Source organism: Triticum urartu, chromosome 4 (genome assembly GCF_003073215.2).
Source record: "Triticum urartu cultivar G1812 chromosome 4, Tu2.1, whole genome shotgun sequence".
Lineage (NCBI taxonomy): Eukaryota > Viridiplantae > Streptophyta > Magnoliopsida > Poales > Poaceae > Triticum > Triticum urartu.
The window spans coordinates 331521398-331543215 of record NC_053025.1 but is presented as its reverse complement, the minus strand read 5'-3'; the positions used below and the strand labels follow the sequence as shown (position 1 = coordinate 331543215).

General features: G+C 48.3%; 1 protein-coding gene across 4 annotated transcripts; it reads left to right on the top strand.

Moving 5' to 3' along the window:
* The first annotated feature begins 924 nt into the window (after positions 1-924).
* On the top strand, positions 925-20719 carry LOC125551601 (zinc finger CCCH domain-containing protein 18-like). Of its 4 annotated transcripts, none has more exons than XM_048714863.1 (4): positions 925-9086; positions 18639-18673; positions 20238-20304; positions 20375-20719. In XM_048714863.1, the coding sequence occupies exon 1, from the start codon at positions 955-957 to the stop codon at positions 2062-2064; it is 1110 nt and encodes a 369-aa protein (XP_048570820.1). In that variant the 5' UTR covers positions 925-954; the 3' UTR covers positions 2065-9086; positions 18639-18673; positions 20238-20304; positions 20375-20719. The 4 variants fall into 4 exon arrangements, with proteins under 4 accessions (XP_048570820.1, XP_048570819.1, XP_048570822.1 ...); XM_048714862.1 differs by having other exon boundaries at positions 20372-20719; XM_048714865.1 differs by lacking the exon at positions 18639-18673.
* The last annotated feature ends 1099 nt before the right edge of the window (positions 20720-21818 follow it).

Below are 21818 nucleotides of genomic sequence, written 5' to 3'. Positions count from 1 at the left end.
GTGCACATGATAGCATCTAATGGGGGCGAACGGGTCGAAGGTGTTGACACAACAGGGCGTGGAGGGACCATAGTAGGCTGGCTGGGGTGGGGGTGGAGCTGGGGTGGCAAAGCGAAGAGGAGTGGGCGCAACTGCAGCTGGGACTGGCTGGCCTAGGGTGGCAGGTGGAATAGGTGGCAGTTGTGCAGGATCTGGCAGAGTCACCGTATCCTGCGATGAGGTGGGCGACGGCTGGGCAGGCCACCATGAAGGAAAATCACGCTTCATCTTTGAAGGAGACATTGAACGCTCGATGATCCCCACCAAATAGGCAGCAAAGAACGAGAGCCATCGAGTCACAGTCAAGAGGGTAAGGGAACTGAATGACCCGCCAGCGAGTGCGGCAACCATGCGAGCCAGCAACCATGAGAGGGGTGATAGGCGAGCGTAGGAAGAGCCATGCCGTGAGCTCAAATTCCAGCCCAAGGTCATCGCATACGTCGATGACCTCATTTAGGGGCATGCATCCGTAGTAAGGGTCGGGCAGGGGAGTCGACGAGGATGCCGGGGGCCGGAACGGGCATGCGCATGATAGAACCATGGTGAGGGAGCGGTGGCGCAACGTGGGGAATGTGAGCAGCAGAAATTCATATGGTGTCCATGTAGAGTCTCCGTAATGTTAGCTATCAAATGCCAGCTGCAATCATATGTACTTGGATGCTTTTTTTTGTAGAAAAGGAGGAGGACCCCCGGCCTCTGCATCTGTACGATGCATGCAGCCACTTTATTAATTATTCACACAAGACCTTACAAAGTTATACAAAAGTAAGACTAAAGCCACCGTCTGGCAACATCTGTCGCTACTCCTATCCAATTGATGAAGGGATGCTGATAGTCTGGGCCTAATACCAAACAGACCTCGCAGCCAAACCTAACATCTAAGACCTGAGGTCCCAACCAGGACGCCTGCCGGGTATGGGGCACCCACCAGTCCGGCGCATTCCTCAACCAGGACGCCTGCTGGGTATGAGGCCGCCGCTGCCGCCACCTGCCACCAATCCATCTTCAGTGCTGTATTGCTGCATCTACCTTGCTCGGTCTAGATGTCGTCGATGCCACCACGGTGCCAGACAAAGCCACCATCCTGCGCTCGTCCATCATCACCCGCCCACCGGCGAGACCCCGCTGCTCCATGCCGCTGAGACCCGCCGTTGTCGACATGCCAGATGCCACGCCGCTCCTCCGTCACGAACACCACCTGTTGCTACTGGTCCGATCCCTTCCGCCTGCAGTTCCTCTAACCGAGCACCCAAACGCCCCAGGCGGCGCCTCCAAGAAGGGTACGACACACGCAGTGTCACCGCCGCCCGATCTAAGGAGATTTTGGGTTTTCACCCGGGCATGGGGTCGGGGTGGAGGGCAGGGATCTCGACGGCGCCTGCAAGGAGGAGAACGGTGACCCTGGTCGTCGCCATCGTCAGGATGAACGAGTCATCCGGAGTTTCCTCCAGTCCGATGTCACCTCCATCAGCCACCGCGAACGCACCGAGGCCGACGATCGCGATCGTAAGCCACCAAGTGCAGCGGGAGAGAGCATGCAGCGCGGAGATCCACCGACAACTCACCGCCCACGCGGTCAAGACGCCGTCCATCCACCCCCCGCGAACGTCGCCAGCTGAGGGCGCCGCATGCCTAACGGGGCTGCCGCCCCAGGTTCAGGTTCCTCCACGATGGCCGGAGTGGCGAGATCCGCCACGAGTGATGAGATCCGGCACCGCGCGGCCGACGCCATCGCCCAAGTCCGCCGTCGACCGATCCCGCCACCGCCGGGAGCCCGCACGCTGCCGGGAATCCCATCTGGGCGCCCGTGCACCGCCGCGAGCTCGCCGCCTCTGGGATTTGCCACACTGTCGGGAGGGCCGCACCCTGCGGATCAGGTCGCCCGCGCCGCCGCGGATGCGGGAGAGGGAGGAGAGACCCTCCGCCGCCACCGTCGCACACACGGGTTTTGCCCGGCGCCGACCATCGGCAGCGGCGGAGGGGGAGAAGGGCGCTGGAGGGTTACTAGGCGGCGGTGGCGGCTGAGCCCTCCCGACCCACCCGCGGGGGAGGTGATGCGAGAGGGAGAGGTTCGTTTTCAGGTACTTGAATGCTTGATATGGTGGAACCGTAACACCCAGGTGAATGTATGTGCATGTAAGCACTAACAGGAAAAATTCTCGATAAAAGACCTGAACAATGAACAGTAATCAAAACGTAATGGCAAAACATTGATGTGAAGTCGAACTATTACTTCTTTAGGTATGATGAAGGAGCCTATTGAGTATCTCGTTGATTTTGCCTTTGTTGACAACAGATTTTGTCATGGCAAAAACCGCTATTAAGATGGCCAAATGAAAAAGTGCTCAACACAAAAATTCTTCATATAGTTGAAACGAACAACTTTCGTTTTTGGGTCATCTTCATGCGAGGTCACATGCAGCCTCGGCAGCCAAAACAACACACTACAGCAGCAGGATCTGAAGCTGGCATGACTGTCCGGCCAAATTCGAGCCGGACTGTCTGGCCGTGCCATGATTAGATAGTGGATGGACAGTCCGAGCAATTGTTCGGGTAATTGCATGGAGAGATCAAAAGGTCCAAAATGTGGCCGGACAAGGGCCGGGTAGTCGAGGCACTGTCGGCCAAAATTTCGTGCTTTTTCAGATTTAGCAGTTAGAAAACAAGTCGAAACCTGAATAAAAAAACGTTCAACAGTAAAGTTGTTTGTCTCGTCGAAGCGGATAAATTTGATTTTGGGGTCATTTGCATACAAGGTCATATGCGAATTCTGGAGCCCGAAAATCATGCTATTGTATGCAGACCTTGAGATGGCCGGACGTCCGGCCAAATTTGGGCCGGACGCCTGTGGGTGATTCCGAGTCAAGTCAAATTTTGGCTCTTTGGACAGGAATTGGAGTCCTTTTCTTGTACGTTAAGTCTAGCCGCCTCATATATAGATGAGAGGTGATGGCCGATTGAATAACAACACACAATCGCAAACTCATCTACTACTTTTTACATCTCTCCTTTGTTCTTGCTTCAATAGCCGCCGCACTCCCTGGCTCGAGGCTCTATGGGCGGTTGGACCAACCTAGGGCAGCCATAGCCACCGCACTCCCTGATGGGGGTTCCTTCTAGGCGTGTGGGGTTTTGGTTCTCAAAAGTTCTCGCAGGCGTGTCTTGCATATCACGCTCCCGATGAGGCCCCTCCGGCGACTTTGTCTTGCGTGTCACGCTTGACATCGGTGGTACACGGTGACGTTTTCGTGTAATACACTTCCGGTGACTTTGCTACAGCTGAAAGATCAAGGATCATCAACTATGTCTAACCTCTCGAAGCCCATAGGAGGTGACGCCGATAACACCATCAAGACCGGTCTTGATGAATTATTGGAGAACATCGCATGCCTATGAAGTGCACAAGAAGCAGTGAGAGGAGGCTTATGAGGCGCTCAATAAGCAGCGCAAGGAGGAGGATTTGCAGGCTTTTCTTGTAAATTCAAAGGACCGTCAAGGCAACATCATTCCGGTTGGTGACATCAAGTTCCCTCCTCTCGACGACAAACAAGAATCGCTAGAGCAAGTGGCTGTGATTATATTCCTTGTGATGATGTGTAATTCATTCATAGCAAATATGAATTTTTAGAAAATATGCCCGTGTCATCTAGCGGTAATGTTGGTTTATCTGCTAGGATAGAAAACCCTAATCCAGTTTTACCTATTTCGTCGGCACCTCGCATGTCACTGAATTTCTATCCTAGCTAAGACAATCAACATGTGGCTACACCTACATGCCCTAGTCCTATTATGAGTGTGCCCAATTCGGCGTTGACCTCGAATCACTTTATCACACCACCCATAAGCACAAGCATGTTTAGTCTTCCGTCAAATTCTTGTTCAGTGCCCACACCACAAATTGCACCCGTAGTTAGTAATCATGTTGCTCCTACGCTATCACCAAAAGCATCTTCATCTACCTCGGACCCAATTTTAGACAAATTAAGGGAGGATTTGCGTAAGATGTTTCAAGAAACTTCCAGAAACGAGCCGAAAGTAAGGACCCGTGTGTACCAAAAGCCTTACCGTGAACACTTCGATACAGTTTTGTACCCTCAAAGTTCTAAAGTTCCTGATTTTGCTAAATTTAACGGTGAGGTTACGAAAACAACTTGGGAACACATCAGTCAATATCTAGCACAATTAGGTGAAGCAGGTTCCATGAGTGAACTGAAAGTGCATCTATTTCCCCTATCTTTAAGTGGCACCACATTTTCATGTTTTGCTGCTTTACCACATGGCTGTATTCTCTTATGGTCGCAACTAGAGCAGAAATTTCATGACCACTTCTATAGCGGCTATAATGAGCTTAAATTGTCACATCTTACATTGTTAGGCAAAAACATGATGAATCAGTCATTGGTATAGGGGATTGATTAATCAATGGATAGCTAGCCAGGCCTGGGTGTGCACCCCGGCGGCCAGGCCGCTAGGGTCACGTGTCTCTAGAAGGATGGGAATTTACGCTAGATGGTCTGCACTGCCTCGCTCGTTTATCGTTGGGCTGGCTGGTGTCCAGCTCCAAAACTTACCAGTGCCCAGCCCAAAAATCCGTACTATATAAGGTACGCACAAATTTTATTCGGTGTCTAGTGACACCGGATGACCTAATATAGGTCCACCCCTGCATACCTTCCCGATAAACACCATGAACTTGGAGGGAAGAAAATGTTAGTTTGGCTTAACATAGTCGAATCTGCTAATAAAGATAATGTGGTTATTGGTGAACCCAGGAAAAGCAAAGAGGGCGACAAGGTCTTGGGAAGAGAGATTGTGCTTGACAAGCAATCCGATGGCAAGGCGATATTGAAGATCACCATCAAGAATCCTACACTCGGGGGGCAACCACTAGTGCAAGAGAATACACACGATAAATCTATGAAGCCCAAGAGTTCATAAGTTGGCAAGTAGAGAACGAATGAAGCCAAGTGCTAGCGAATCAAGCCAACTTTTGATATGTTGCTGTCCAAATATGCCAATCAAGTGGCTGGTTCTAGCTCTAACTGACCATCGCATTTTAAGCGTTCAAGATCACCTCCGAAGGAAAAAAATTAGCCTCACACAAGGCCATACGGGTCATGGGTATCGGTACCATGGATGGGGCCAACCCCCTATGTGCAATATTACATGGGAGGCTTCAATGGAGGATGGGGGCAGCCCCCAATGGCTCCTTATGCTTTTCATCCAGGGTGGGCAGCAGCTAGGAGGCATGCTCGTGAGAGGCTTTCTTATCCTACACGAGGCCGTTTAAGCCATGGTGCTAATCGGCGAACACAAGCTTCTCCAAGCAAGGTCAACAAGCAAGTGTGGCGTGTGCTAAATCGCCAAATGCTGAATTTTCATAATCTGACAAGCAAAAGGAGATCAAAGAGTGATTGCTATTGGGTAATCTGGCTAATTCTAACGGTAATATAGTTGTCGTTCAGCAGGGTCCCATGGCTATTGATCATGAAGCTAGCACAAGCAAGGCCAAACATTGGGATCCCAAATATACCCAACCTAAATGGTGTCCTCCCGGCTTAATTAAGACTATGAAAAGGATATTACAGTGAATAAGGAACCATGAGAAGGGGGAGCATGAAGGGAGAAGCAAAGGGACGGATCATTCGGTAAAATTTGGCCCATGGCATCAGCAGAACAAGTGTTGAGGCCTAAAAAAATAGAGAACACAACAACTTCCATATTAATTGCAGTAGCACCTACACCATCAACGGAGGAGGTTGTGACCCCTATTACATCATCCACGCCACCTATTACTCCCACTTCACTCGAAGAGACTTAAAAGCCAATATACACATTGGGAAATGAAGATGAGATGGTGGATTATGAATCTATGCCGTTTCAGCAGGATATGGATATTAATATTTCCCTGCCGAATTTCGTGCTATAATGAAGAAGGTGAGGTGGCCCAGCTGAATTTTGGTCCTAAGAATGCCATCTTTGAGAAGCCAAAAGAACTGGTGAAACACTTGAAGCTACTCATATAAGTGGATCGCCGGTTGCTAGGATGCTTGTTGATGGTGCTTTGGTTAATTTTATGCCTTATTCGGTCTTCAAGAATTGGGATTGCATGATGATGCATTGATGAAGACCAATGCGGTGCTTAATTGTTTTGAGGGCAAAGAAATGACAGGGGCCAAAGATGTAATGTGCATGGAACTCACCATTGGAAGCAAAACTTTGAACACTACATTCTTTGTCGCCGAGGTGCAAAGTAACTACAATGTTATATTAGGCCGCGATCAGGTCACCAATCAATGCGTGCCATGTACCATGCATCAATTCTTAATACAATGGGTCGATGATAAAGCAGAAGTCATTCGCGTGGATAATTCGGCTTGTGTTTCTTTGGCGGATGCATCGGTGGATTGGAATCATCCTGATGCTACGTGCTTAATGGGGCGCAACCTCTCGGAGTTTGGCTTCCTTAGTGCTATGAGGAACGGGTCTGTGCCCATCTCTTTAAAGACAATTGGTGGTAATCAGCTCCAGGGTATGATGTAAGCAAAATTTAGAAACCTAAACAGGCAATGGTCGATATATAATTATCGCCTAAGCATAAACATGACTGATATAGACTTACCACCCTAAGCACGTAATGGCCGATGGGGTGTTGACATCGTCCTTAGAACAAACACACTGCAAATTATTTTTTGGCACGCTAGCATTGCCAAGAAACAGGGAGGCATGTGTTGCCACCAGATTTTGGCAGCCAAAACAGTACACTGTTGCTCTGTTGTGACGCCCCCGACTCAATCGTGCACTAATCATAGACGCAAATGTGCACGATCAAGATCAGAGACTCACTGGAAGATATCACAACACAGCTCTAAACACAAATTCAAACATAAAGCTTTATATTACAAGCCAGGGCCACGAAGGCTTGAATACATAAGTCAGCGGAAGCAACAACATCTGAGTACAGACATAATTAAACAAGTTTTCCTTAAGAAGGTTAGCAAAACAACGACATCTAAATCGAAATGGCTCCTAACTACTCTTGGTCATCGATGGTCTCCACGTAGTAGTAGGCTCCGTCGGAGTAGTAGTAGTCATCGATGGGATCAGCTGGCTCCTGGGCTCCATCATCTGATCGCAGCAATCGGGTAAAAGGGAAAAAGGTAGCAAAGCAACCGTGAGTACTCATCTAAAGTATTCACAAGACTTACATCAGATCTATGCTAAGTATGCATCAGTTTCAATGGGAAGGGGATGTATCTGTGGACTATACTGCAGAATTGCCAGAATAGAGGGGAAGGCCTAGCCTATCGAAGACTAGCATCTTACAGCGTCTTGCAACATTATAAGAGTGTAGATTAGTATATCATATAGTAACAAGTATGTAATATTAACTCCCTGAGATCCTTCCTCGACTACCCCGCGAGAAAGCAATCCCGAGGCCATTATATCCATTTGGTGATTCAAGTTTCCAGTTCTAGTTGTAGTAGATCGGGATACAGTTCTGAGCGTCCGTTACCGTGGACATGGCTATTCGAATAGATATACTTCCCTGCAAGGGTGCACCAACTTACCCAACACACTCGATTAATTCCGTCCGGACACACTTTTCCTGGTCATGCCCGGCCTCGGCTGATCGACACGCTGTAGTCCTACCTAGGCTCAACAGAGAGGTCAGCACGCCGGTCTACATCCTAAGTGTGAAGGGGTCATGGGCCAATCGTCCTAAGCACTCCCGTGCGTTGCGTATGCGGCCTGGAGCAAACCCACTTTATACAAGCGCAGGCGGTTACCGTCCAACCGGGCGCGCGCCACTCAACTGCTGGCGCTCGAAGAGCTTTCGGGAGAAATGTACGACGCCGAGTGCCCATACTTATTCCCACATGGTGGTTAGTGCGAAAAGGTCAGAGGCCTACTCAAATCACGTATCCAAACCTGTTAGTGTATTGAGAGCTTGCGAAAATGATCAGTGATCCTGTCGCCTCGTCTCGCGGACTTACGACATCGGCCAAGCCCATCCCTCTCCTGCGGCGGTCTCTGCCTGCCCGGTTGTGCCGCGTCGTTATCTCGCGGGTACCCTCACGGTCATCCCGACTTGTCAAGGGACTGTTAGGAAATCAGGTCCACCTCTATCGGGGTGGTACCACCTGTCCCTTCAGTCCTGCAGTAACAGTTAACGGGGTAACGGTTAAAGTAGTACGGGTCCATACCATCAAGGTGAACTCAGAGGAATCACCCTCGGAACGTTCACACCCGAGGTAAAATGTTAAGGTGAATTTGGAGGAATCACCCTCGATGGGTTCACGCTTGAGGAGATGCACGACAGAGACATCATCGGGAGTGGTGAGCGAGGAATCACCGTCGGTTAACCACACTCGATGTGCTACACTACAGAGATATCATCGTAAGTGGGATACGAGGCATCACCCTCGGCACTCGATAGTATCTCTGCAGAGTCGTACAACTAAGGGGGGGGGGGGTGTTTGGTGGAGTGTCGGTCTCTGCACCTCGATCACATTGGTCGAGTCATCCGGAAGCAAAGCATGGCAACACGGGCAAGGGTGCGGGGCCACTGATGGATCACTAACCAACCTATACTAAGCATATAGGATAACAGGTAAAGTAACAAGAGGAGGTTACAAAAGCAGGCTATGCATCAGAATAGGAACTATCGAACAACAGTAGCAAAATCTAATGCAAGCATGAGAGAGGAAGAATGGGCGATATAGGAATGATCAAGGGAGTTTTGCTTGCCTGAAAGCTCTGCCGAGATGGGAGGGTCGTCGTCAACGTAGCGTACTCGGGGGCAGCGACAGTCTCAGGGTCTACCGGAAAAGAAGTAACACGGAATAAATAAATAAGGGAGCAAACAAATGCATTACGGAATGTATGTCAGGGCAATATGTGTTGGTGATGTGCTCTAATGCTTTACTACGCATTTTAAAAGAAGGGGGAAATATTCGGTGATATTTTCCCTGCTCCAGGTATTATCCAGTATATTGACCTAGGCATGGATTGTCGATATTCACCATGTTAGATGGGTGTGACAGGTAAGTGGATGGCATATTCAGATTCGCTATATTTTTCTGATCATTTTTCTTATATATATTATTTTCATGGGAGTTACGGATTATTTTCTATGAATTTTCAAAGTTCAAAAGATTTTCTGAATTCTTTGGTTTTATTTTAATTTGATTTAATCCGAATTGACCAAGTCAATGTGACTGTTCAAAAGGAGAGGTGACGACCCACATGTCATAGGCTATAGCTAACAAATAAATAAATAAACTAGCTTAATTAAATGGGGGTCCACATGTCATATGACCAGTAGCTAACCTAACTAGTGATTAAGCCTAAACTACTTGAACAGGGCCGCCTCACATCCAGTGGCTCAGGCTGTTGCCATGGCCAGCGCGCATGGGCGTAGAGCCACGGCGGCCATGGCCATTAGCAGCAGCATCAAGCAACAACGTAGTAGCAGGAGTAAGCAGCAGTAGAGGAGCAGCGACGCAAGAGCAGCAGCAGCGCAGGAAGCAAGAGCAGCACCGCAGCAAGAACTAGCAGCGGAGCATCAGTGAGCAGCAAGCGGAGCAGCAGCAGTAGTAAGCGGCAGCATAGAGCAGCAGCAGTAGCGAGCAGCAAGAGAAGCAGCAGAGCAGCGAGCTGCAGGCAGAGAGCAGTGCAGCCGCGGGAACAGCAAGCAGCAGCGCACGAGGGCAGCAGCGGTTGCGGGCGGCACGGGCGCTGGCGTGTGCACGGGCAGGAGCGAGCGAGCGCGGGATGGGCACGCAGGGGCTCGTGACAAGCGCGGCCAGAGGGACGGCAACGGAGCTCCGGCCATGGCGACCACGGACGAGCACGGGAGCGGTGGCAAACGACACAGATCGAAGGGGAAAAGCGACGGAATCGGCAGAGGGTCTCACCCCGGTGCTCGATGGGCGAGGTTGGGAAGTCGGGGGTGGCCCGGAGCAGTGGCAACCGGCGACAGACGTCGGCGACCGTGGGTGAAGATGAGGACGATGGCGAGGCTGCGGGGCGTTCCGGCATGGGTTCTTTGGTGTAGACGAAGGAGAGGATTGCGGGGAGGCTCCTGGACATGCTATCAGGCGACGGGGAGACCGGTGGCCGCGGCTACGACAATGGCCGTGGCGCGCGCGAGCTTGGGCGAGCTTCAGGTCGAGAGCAAGGCGCGAGGGGGAAGAACGAGGGGATTAGGGTTTGTCTACAGCGTCGGGAGTGGCCTTATCCTCCCCAGGGAGTCGCTAAATGCTCGACACGGCGGCAGCCGAGGCCATGGCGGACGTGGATGCATGCCACGCAGAAGGGTCTGCCTCCTCCTCTGTACAGAGGAAGAAGACCTTGGGTGGGCTAGGCTTCGGTGCACTGTGGCACTTAGGCCTAGTGACACAGTAGTTTGCTCCTTTTTCCTTTTATTCTTTTGTTTTTCTGTTTTTCTTCCTAGCTACTGTTTTGTACTTTTCTTTTGCACTAATTGAGTTGTGTTGCATATGAATCTTGTCCCATAAATACTTTCTAATTATAGGGGCGTTACATCTGCAGCAGCAGGATCTGAAGATGGCCGGACCGTTCGACCAAATTCAGGCCTGACTGTCGTTCTGTACCCAGACAGTGGCCGGACTGTCCGACGAAATTGAGGCCGGACTGGCCCAGACAATGGCCGGACAGTCCCGGCAATGTCCGGCCAAAATATCATGCCTTTTCAGATTTAGCAGTTAAAAAGAGTCAAAACGCCATCAATATGATCTTGAATCAAAAAACGCTCAACATGCAAGTTGTTCATGTCATCGAAACGGATAAATTTACTTTTGGGGTCATCTCCATCCAAGGTCATATGCGAGTTCTGGAGCTGGAAAATCATGATGCTGTTCGCAGACCTAGAGATGGCCGGACAGTCGGGCTAAATTTGGGGTGGACACCCATGTGTGATTCCGAGTTAGGTCAAATTTTGGCTCGAACTTGAGCCGTTTTGTGTGTGGGAAATCTAGCCGTGTCATATATAGATGAGAGGTGATAGCCGGTTGGATAACAACACATTGCAAACTCATCTACTACTGTTTACCCTACTTTTTAAATCTCATCACATTCTTGCTTACTCGTTCTTTGTGTTGGAGGGCAACGATCCTCGAGGCTCTAGGGCCGGTTGGACTGACCTAGGGCAGCCCATAGCCGCCACACTCCAAGATAGGGTCCCTCCCTGGCGTTTGGGGTTTCAGACTCAAAAGTTCTCACCGGCGTGTCTTGCGTATCGCGCTCCCGGTGTGGCCCCTCCGACGATGTTGTCTTGCGTGTCGTGCTTGGATAACAACACATTGCAAACTCATCTACTACTGTTTACTCTACTTTTTAAATATCTATCATGTTCTTGCTTATGACATGAATATGCAACTTGTATTACTAGAAGGCCAAAGCCAGCATATATACACATACATTAGGATGCCAAAAGGCTACAAGAGAATGCCAAGAGACTAGAATACAAAAGGCCAAAAGACATCAGTAATATAACTCTAACACCCCCCCTCAAACTCATGGTGGATCCACAACACTGAGTTTGGAGAGGTGAAATCCATGTTGCGCTCTAGTCTGAGCCTTCATGAAGAAGTCCGCTAGCTGTAACTCAGAAGGCACATACCGAAGAGCAACAACATGATCCTGCACAGCAGCGCGCACAACATGATCTTAATCTTATAGACCCACTTACAAGTGATGGGACGAATACGGGGAGGAAGAGAAACCAGATCCCATGTGCCGTTGCGCTCAAGTGCAGCAATCTCCTCCGCCATCGCAAACTGCCATTCAGGATGAACAACAGCATCACGATAAGAGGTGGGCTCAAGTACAACTGAAAGGCCATATTGGCTAGGAGAATAGCGGTCAGGAGGAGGGCAAGGTCGAGCGCGAAGACCATAAGTCGGCTGGGACGAGGAAGATGGCGCATCAGAAGTAGATGGCATGTCAGTAGATTCATCCATAACACGTCGACGACGGGTATAATGAAAAGGAAAAGTGGGATGAGAAGGAACCACCGAGGTGATGGAGATGGCGAAGACATCGGTGACGAAGGTGGAGTGTCATGCAATAAGAGAGGAGAAGAAACGATAGGAGAAGACAGTGTCGGATCTGCAATAGTGGGACGAGGAGGAATATGAGGCATAGGGGAGGTGTATCAGGAAACGTGAGAAAAGAGATATCCTCCACTGAAAAGGTCAAAGAGGATGGTCGTGGGTAGAATGGACGAGACTCATCAAAAGTTACATCCCTAGAAATACGCATCCGTCGACCCACAGGATCCCAACACCGATAACCCTTATGCTCATCACTATAGCCCAGAAAAACACACTCGACAGACTGCGCGGTTAGTTTGGTCCGTTCTCGGGGGGCAAGGAGAACATAACAAACACAACCAAACAATCGAAGAGTAGAATAATCAGGAGAATGATCAAAAAGACGCTCTAGAGGAATACCTCCTTGTAGAGAAGATGAGGGTTGAATGTTTATGAGATATGTGGCAGTGGAGATAGCCTCAGCCCAGAAATGGGGCGGAAGAGAGGCAGCAATCATCATCGCACGAGCTGTCTCAAGAAGGTGACGATGCTTGCGCTCAGCCACGCCATTTTGAGCGTGAGCACCGGGACAAGAGAACTGTGCAAGAGTACCTTGCTCAGCAAGAAAACCACGCAACATTTTGGAGATATACTCGCCAGCAGAATCAGCACGAAACACACGAATAGGTGTAGAGAACTGAGTGTGGACCATGGCGGCAAAACGCTTATAAATAGAGAGAACCTCACTACGAGAAGACATGAAGTAAAGCCAAGTGTAGCGAGAGAAATCATCTATAAAAATAATATAGTATCGATGGCCCCCTTTTGAAGCGAAGGGAGCCGGTCCCCACACATCGGAATGAACTAAATCAAAAGGGCGTTGAGACACTGACTCACTAGTAGGATAAGGTAACTGAACTTGTTTACCAAGCCTACAACCCTGACACTGCAAAGAGACATCTCCTGAGATAGGCCCCAGAAGACCACGACGAACTAAAGACGATAGCCGAGAGCCACAAAGGTGACCAAGTCGATGATGCCACTGCTGGAAGGAGCTGGTAGCTGAAGCGGCAAAGGCAGATGTACTGGCTAGTGTGGTGGCAGCGGAAGGAACATGAAGCCAGTCTAACTCCCAAAGCCCCTGGGAGTCAAGGCGGCGAGGGCCAGCCCCAACCACGGCCTTCGTGTGACGATCCTGGACAGTGCAAGAATCAACGTCAAGAATGACGCGACAACCAGAATCAGTAAGCTGACTTGCAGAAAATAAGTTCATGGTAAGGCGAGGAACATGAGAAACATCTGGGACTTGAAATGAAGAAGTGGAAAGAATGCCTCGACTAGCAACAGGAAGAGGAGTACCATCAGCAGTAAGAACATTAATAGGGAAATCGAGAGATCTAAGAGAGGACAATACAGAGGAATCGGAAGACATATGAAATGAAGCTCCAGAATCCAGAACCCATGGGCATGTACCTGACTGTGTAGATGGTGGTCGCTCAACACTAGAAGCACCAGTCATAGAGCCTGCAGTACCTGTCGAAGTACCTGAAGCAGCAAGCAGACGCTTAAGCTTCATAATATCTTGCTCGGTCAAGGAGACAGTAGACAACGTCGAGGAAGAAGCACGAGTCCCAATAGAGGAATTGCGCTCCCTATTACGCATATCATGCTTCTTTTTGAAGCAATCAGACTCGGGGTGACCATCCCTGTTGCAGTAGCCACAATGAGTACGAGGACGAGAGCGGCCCTCACGAGTGTGGCCCTCACTACCAGGAGTGGGTAGTAGCGGCAGAGCACTGGAGCGATAGGATACTGGTGGAGTAGTAGCTTGAGTCGCAAGCACAGAAGGAACCTGAAGCAGACCGGCACCACGTAGGCGAGTCTCCTCAGCACGAAGCTCAGAAAGCACCTCAGAAATAGGAACACGACCACGAGCAAACAACTGAGCACGTCGAGGCTCAAACTCGCCACGGAGTCGCGATAAGAACTCATAGACGCGCTGAAACTCCAAGTCTGACCTCAGTCTGGCAACATGGGCAAGTGCCACAAATAGCAGTGCGAAGAGAGTCAAGCTGGCGCCAGATAGCAGAACTCTGAGTGTAGAACTCATCAATAGTGGAGTCTCCCTGTTGAAGAGCATGCTCCTGACGGACCACAAACAAGTAGAGAGCATCACCAGAGGGCTGATAACGCTGGCGAAAATGAGTCCACATCTCAAAGACAGTACTGAGACCCATAAACTCGGAAGCAAACTGAGGAAGAACACTGGAAGTGAGGACAGCCGCAGCGCGAGCATCATCATCACACCACTGAGTGTAAGCAGTCAAATCATCACGATAAACGAAAAGAGCATCCGAATAATCCAAGACCTGTTGGTCATAAGCAGCAGCCGCATCATCAGCAGCAACCCTGGCTGCAGCCCTATCATCATTAGAAGCATCTACAGCAAGAGCTGGTGGCGTCGGCGATGGAGTAGGAGCCACAGGAGGGACTGGGCGCGGAGGACAGGGGACCTCACCGGCAAGAACGCCCCAGAGACGAAGGCCACGCATGTGAATGCGCATGAAGGCAACAAACTCGGCATAATTAGCCCCATCAAATATCACTGGGCAGCGAGGGATGGCGACATAGCCTGATGATGATGAAGACATGCTGCTCCTTTTCTATATCTTTTTTTTAATGCAAAGGCCACCCGAAGAGCCCACTTCAGTTAACTGTATATGCAGACGGGGAGATAACAAACAAATAGCAGCACAGGAGCACGGGAACCACCGGACCAATCAGCCAGAGAGCAATCAAAGAGGTCACGGCCTGGAGAAGGCAGCCGGAGTGACGGGTAGCTCGATCCGGGATGGCGGTCGAAACAGAAGCAAGTGCAGCGGCCGGCGTCCCGATCTGGAGTGAGTGCAGCAGCGGACGTCCCGTTCAGGAGCTGGCGGCGGATGAGACCCAGGCAACCCTGCGTCCCCGCGTTGCGGGCATCCTGCGTCAGGAGCCGGCGGCGGCGGCGGATGTCCCCGCGACCCCGCGTCAGGAGCCGGCGGCGGCGGATGTGCCCCCGCGACCCCGTGTCACAGCTCAGCGGCTTGCGTCCCGCGTCAGGAGCCGGAGGCGGAGGTGCCCCCGCGACCCCGCGTTGCAGCACGGGTGGATCGGACAGACTCGATCCAGAGGAATCTACCAAGTGGGTGGTGCAGCGCGATGCAGATATCTTCAGGCAGAGAAGTTGACCAGGCAGATGACTCGAACCATATGCTTGGAAATATATGTGCGTAGGAAAAACCAAGCGGCAGATGGATTGGAAAGCGGCAGGCAGCAGCCGGAGTAGAGAAGGAGACCACGGCAGCGGGTCAAGCACGAGTTGCGCGTGCTAAAAAAAGACCTAGGCTCTAATACCATGACATGAATATGCAACTTGTATTACTAGAAGGCCAAAGCCAGCATATATACACATACATTAGGATGCCAAAAGGCTACAAGAGAATGCCAAGAGACTAGAATACAAAAGGCCAAAAGACATCAGTAATATAACTCTAACAGCTTACTCGTTCTTTGTGTTGGAGGGCAACGATCCTCGAGGCTCTAGGGGCGGTTGGACTGACCTAGGGCAGCCCATAGCCGCCACACTCCCAGATAGGGTCCCTCCCTGGCGTTTGGGGTTTCAGACTCAAAAGTTCTCACCGGCGTGTCTTGCGTATCGCGCTCCCGGTGTGGTCCCTCCGACGATGTTGTCTTGCGTATCGTGCTCGAGGCCAGGGGTACACGGTGACATGTTTGTGTGCTAACAGCCTTGTAATTCTGCACAAGCAAGTGAGCAATGTCTTGCGAAATTGAATACTGATTATGTTTTGGCTTGTTTTATCATCCTGTCCAATAGTGTTCAGTACGTCATCTCAAGAAGACTAGTACCTTCCATGTTTTGTTTTGCCACTCTAGCTAACCAAATCATTGCTCCTAATATGCTGCATGAAAAGATCCTTTTGCACCAGAAATTATGCCGTATATGACAAATTGATAGTTACTTGCAAGTTACCTAGATTCTTAATAGTTGGTTCAGGTTTGATCATCGGAGTTACTAAAAACATATCAAGAGAGTTGTACTTTTTTTCTTCAAAAAGGAGGCTATCCCCCGGCCTCTGGATCAGAACGATGCATGCGGCCAATTTATTAATAAGCAAATAGTTCAACACAGTCTCCAAGCCTCAAAAAGTAAAAACACTAACATAGAGCTAAAAACAGGAAATCGGGACAACCACAACCGGCGGCATAAAAAAGATAGGAAACTAAACACCTGTCCTATTACATGACCGCCATCCAAACCGGTTGAAGATATCCCGCGCTACCGTCTCCCAGCGGATAGACCCAGTAACCATACGCTCCCTACGCTCCCTGGCATCCATGGGAATGAGTAGCGACCACATACGGAGCAGCGTAGTGGCCCGGAAGATAACCTGCAAGAAATGAATATTTGTTGTTCTGTTAAAAACCAAATCGTTCCTGCAGTTCCATATAGCCCATAATAAAGCACATATGCCTACACGGATGTGTCTCGTTGTTTCTATCTCAACTCCATTTAGCCACGTCCCAAATAACGCGTGGATGCTAGTAGGAGGAGCAATGTTAAACGCTATATGGACAGACCACCATAAAATTTTGGCCATTGGGCACTCAAGAAAGAGGTATTTGACATCATGATCACAGAAGCTACACCTTCGAAATCCTGACCAGTTACGTTTTGCCAAATTGTCCTTAGTGAGAATGACTTGTTTGTGGACAAACCACATGAACACTTTAATTCTTAAGGGCACTTTGACTTTCCAAATATGCACCGATCGAGGGATAGAGGCCGAGTTGATAATATCCAAATACATGGAGTTTACCGAAAACACTCCATTCCTGGTTAGTTTCCAACTGATCTGGCTGTTGAGAAAGGTGGACATCCATCAATCTTCTAACTAGATGAAGCCAAGCTTCCCAAAGGTTTCCCACTAACGCCCTTCTGAATTGAATATTTAGAGGATTGGACTGTAATATTGTTGGAACATAAGCATCTCTATGATGAACAATATTATAGAGACAAGGGTATTGGATAGCCAGAGGCGTCTCCCCTAGCCACGTATCCTCCTAGAATCTCGTGGAAGTACCATTGCCAACGATAAATTTTGTCCTGTGGAAGAAGGCTGATTTCACTCTCATCAGTCCTTTCCAAAAAGGCGAATTGGTTGGTCTGACCGTCACCTGTGATAAGGTCTTAGAATGCAGGTACTTATTACGCAGAATCTGGGCCCATGTGGCATTGGTCTCTACAGATAACTTGTACAGCCACTTGCTGAGTAAGCACCTGTTCTTCACCTCTAAATTTTCGATGCCAATACCACCTTGGTCCTTCTGCCTACAGATAATATCCCATTTAGCAAGTCTGTATTTCCGTTTTAACTCGTCGCTCTGCCAGGAAAAACGCGATCGATAGAAGTACAATCTTTTCCGTACCCCTACTGGTACCTCAAAGAAGGACAGGAGAAACATTGGCTTACTCGTGATCACTGAATTAGTGAGAATTAGTCGGCCTCCATATGACATAAGTTTGCCCTTCCAGCAACTTAGTTTCTTTTCAAATCGATCTTCAATGCACTTCCATTCTTTGTTAGAGAGCTTGCAATGGTGAATCGGTATGCCCGGATATGTGAAAGGCAGCGAGCCCAACCCACATCCAAACAGTTGTTTGTAAGCTTCTTGTTCGTCTTTAGCTCTTCCAAAGCAGAACAATTCACTTTTATGGAAGTTAATCTTTAACCCCGACAACTGCTCGAATAAGCATAACACAAGCTTCATATTTCTTGCTTTCGCCAAATCATGCTCCATGAAGATGATAGTATCATCCGCGTACTGTAGAATGGACGCTCCACCATCCACTAGATGTGGGACGAGACCACCTACTTGGCCATTTTCTTTAGCTCTTCCTATCAAAATTGTAACATGTCTACCACTATGTTGAACAAGATAGGTGACATCGGGTCTCCCTGTCTTAGACCCTTGTGTGTCCGGAAATAATGACCTATATCATCATTCACTTTTATTTCAACATTGCCTTTTTGCGTAAAAGAGTCTACCTGCTTTCTCCAGGATTGATCGAATCCTTTCAATCGCAAGGCCTGCTGAAGAAATGGCCACTTAACCTTATCGTACGCTTTCTCAAAATTCACCTTAAAAACCACCCCATCTAGTTTTTTTGTGTGGATCTCATGGAGCATTTCATGAAGGACCACAACCCCTTCAAGGATGTTTCTGTCCGCCTGAAAGCAGTTTGAGATGGTTGCACCACATTGTGTGCAATCTGCGTCAGCCTGTTAGTCCCCACCTTGTACTTGAGATGCTGATGTTGATTCCTCCGTTTTGCTGGTGTCAGAAATATCCACCAACATTAATCTTTCTATGGTCAATGTCTAGTCTTTTGACAGTAACGAGTTGACCACAATTCTGGAGCCATGTCTCTGATTTAACGCTTGACAATCAAAATCATGGTCTCTTTTATTTTGCCAGGTGAAACCTCGAAGGATAGCGACATCGATTTGGAGGTAACATGCTCATTCCTGTGACATCCATTTGGACCCTTAGAAAAATTATATGCATTTGAAAGGTTTGTAAGTACGGTGGGGAATATAAATAATCCATTGCAGGAAATAATAATATCTAGAACCTCACATATAGTGATATTTCCATTTAAAAAAAATTGGATCTTATACAACAGTAAAACTTTCATGGTCCGATACTTATCTGCAGCGAAGTCATGAACCGATGCACATCTGAAAAGTATCCACTTACAGCTTGTTTTGAACATGAAACTCATCGGCCAGCTACAAGGTTTTTGAGTCGATGAGTCGACGAGTCGCTCGGGGGGAGCGACTCTAGACTAGTCGTGACTAGTCTAGACTCATGGTCGATGATTCGACATGCGACGAGTCGACGTGAGTTAAGCAGTAGAAAGTAGGTACAATAAAGCCAACCTTGTTCTTGAGTGGTTCCAATTCAGCCCTCAACTCTTCATCATGCACAACCACCCTTGTTCATGCACAACCAGGGGAGGAGCAGACCACCAGCAGCAGCAGCAACAACAACCAGGGGAGGAGAGGAGGAGCAGACCACCAGCAGCAGAAACCAGGGGATGAGGGGAGGAGCAGACCAGCAGCAGCAACCAGGGGAGGAGGGGAGGAGCAGACCAGCAGCAGCAACCAGGGGAGGAGCAGCAAGCCAGCAACCACGGCGGCCGCCGCCAAGAAGAGGGTTGGGAGGGGAACAGGTTCGATCTAGGTTTCCAGGGGGATGGTTCGATGCAGTAAAAAACATGACAGGTGGGACCCAAAAAAGTCGAGTCGTTCGACCCAGAGAACACGACTAGTCATGACTAGTTTTTTTGAAACGTTAGTCGTGACTAGTCGAGACTAGTTGCTCGAGTAGCTCGACTCATCCCGTGAGTCGAGTCGCCAGGCTGAGTCGACCCTGCCAGTGCGACTCATAGACTAGTCGACGACTAGTCGAGCGACTCGAAAACAGAGGCCAGCTATTGAAACTAGAATTATGGAAATAGAGGTACAGTTAATGTTAGTATAGTCGTGGTGAATCATCAAGGAAGTATTCTGCCTCCGTTCTGTTGATGTAATTAATGAACTCTTTGCAATATTCTTCCCCCCTTCCGTGACGTAGCGCGTATAGATTTTCTGAAAAGTTAAACTTTGACCAAGTTTATAGAGAAAACTATTTATATCTACAATATCAAATATATAAAGTATGAAACTACATCTTATGATGAATCTAAAGATATATGGTTGGCATTCTAGGTGTAAATGTTTTTCTCCTACTTCTGTTTGTGAAGTTTGACTTTTCAAAAATTCTATATGCATTACATTATGGAATGGAGGGAGTAGATAATGTGCACTTTAGCTCTTGTGTAAATCTGTTGTGGCAAGTTATCTGCAAGTCCTTGTTTATCTCAAAACTGCAATATGTCTACGAGCAAGCAGAAGTACGATACCTGCAAATTCGTCTGATCACACTATGTCTGATCACTATGCTGATGCTGACATGTTGCTAGATCCTGTTGGTTTTGTGACAATGCGCTGATACAATTTTCTGACATTTTAGGAGGGATAACTGGAATGTGCTCAAGGCCCCCCTGCATGGATGTGTGCAAAATAACCAGAACATAATGGTACCAAACCTGCTAGACACTGTTGGTTTTTGTGACAATGCGCTGATACAATTTTCTGACATTTTAGCAGGGATAACTGGAATGTGCTTCAAGGCTCCCTCCCTAGCACGTATGTGTGCGAAATGACCAGAACATAATGCTACCATTGAAATCGCCCCAAAGTGCCTTGCCTACTGTGCAACTTGTTAGTAGTTCTGGGGTCCTCGCTTGGTGTTTTCCTAGGCTTTCCACAGTATGGATTGGTAACCATGTGCCCAGCTTTGCTCATGTTTTGAGAGCTTGGAGCAGTGACCATCCACCTTTGATGCTTTTGTTTCTAGTTTTCCTCCATGCGTATTAAGCGTTGCTGTATACTGGGAGCTATATGTAACTAGTAGTATCTCTGCTATCAATGACGAAAAACTGCCTTTTTTTACTTGAAATGTTTCAGCCAACTTTTAGATGAGTTTGAAATCTTGTGGAAAGTGTATGTTTGGTTAGCGCATCTACAACCGAACTCTCAAACCCTCCTACACGTCCAGGCGGACAACTTGGTCATCGCCTGGACTGGAAAATGCCACCCAATAGGACCCTCCAAAGCCAATCTAAATGTCCGGGCTGTTACGGACCTCTCAAACCTAGTTCATATGTGGGGTAGATATGGAGATGCATGGACGAGTCCACCACGTTGGATCCGAGAGGCTAGACGCATCCCAAATTGTCCCCAACCTAGGGTTCATACTTTCGCTAGTGATAGTTAGATTATATGGCAATCCCTCAATGTGCGAGAAAGAATCACTCCCAAATTCTTATCTAGTGAAGAATATAAGACGAAATTGTTTGTAGGGTACGAAACCACATCAAAGTTATTTTTTTTCGATCGATCTATCGAGCTATCCTTATAAGTGTCACAAACAGCCTAAGAGTTTGTACTAAAATAACATCATATGATACACATCAACCAACTCTAATGTCACCTAGATACTTTAATGTCACCACGAGTATCTGTGAGTTGATTATACGATATGCATCAAACAACTTCAGATTCATAATACTCAATCCAACACAAAGAATGCTCAAGATTTCTACCGGAGAAACAAAGATGAAAACATGCATCAACCCTTATGCATAGATTACCCCAATGTCACTTTAGAAATCCACGGGTTGAGTGCCAAGACATACATCAAGTGCTCTCAAATCCATAAAAGTATTCAATCCGATAAAATTGTTTACGAAAAAGCTTGCATTTACCTCTTGAGTTAGAATATAAAGCATATTAGGCAATTAAAGAACTCAACTATGATCTCAAACTTGCCGATGAAAAGAGGTTATTTGATATTAGCTCATTAGATGAATGGAGAACCCAAACTTATGAAAATGCCAAATTATTTAAAAAAAAGTTAAAAGGTGGCATGACAAAAGAATCCAAAAGGGTGAATTCAAGTTGGAGAATATATTCTTTTGTTTAAATCTCATTTCAGACTCTTTGGAGGAAAACTTTTCTCCAAATGGGAAGGAAGTTATGCTATCGAAGA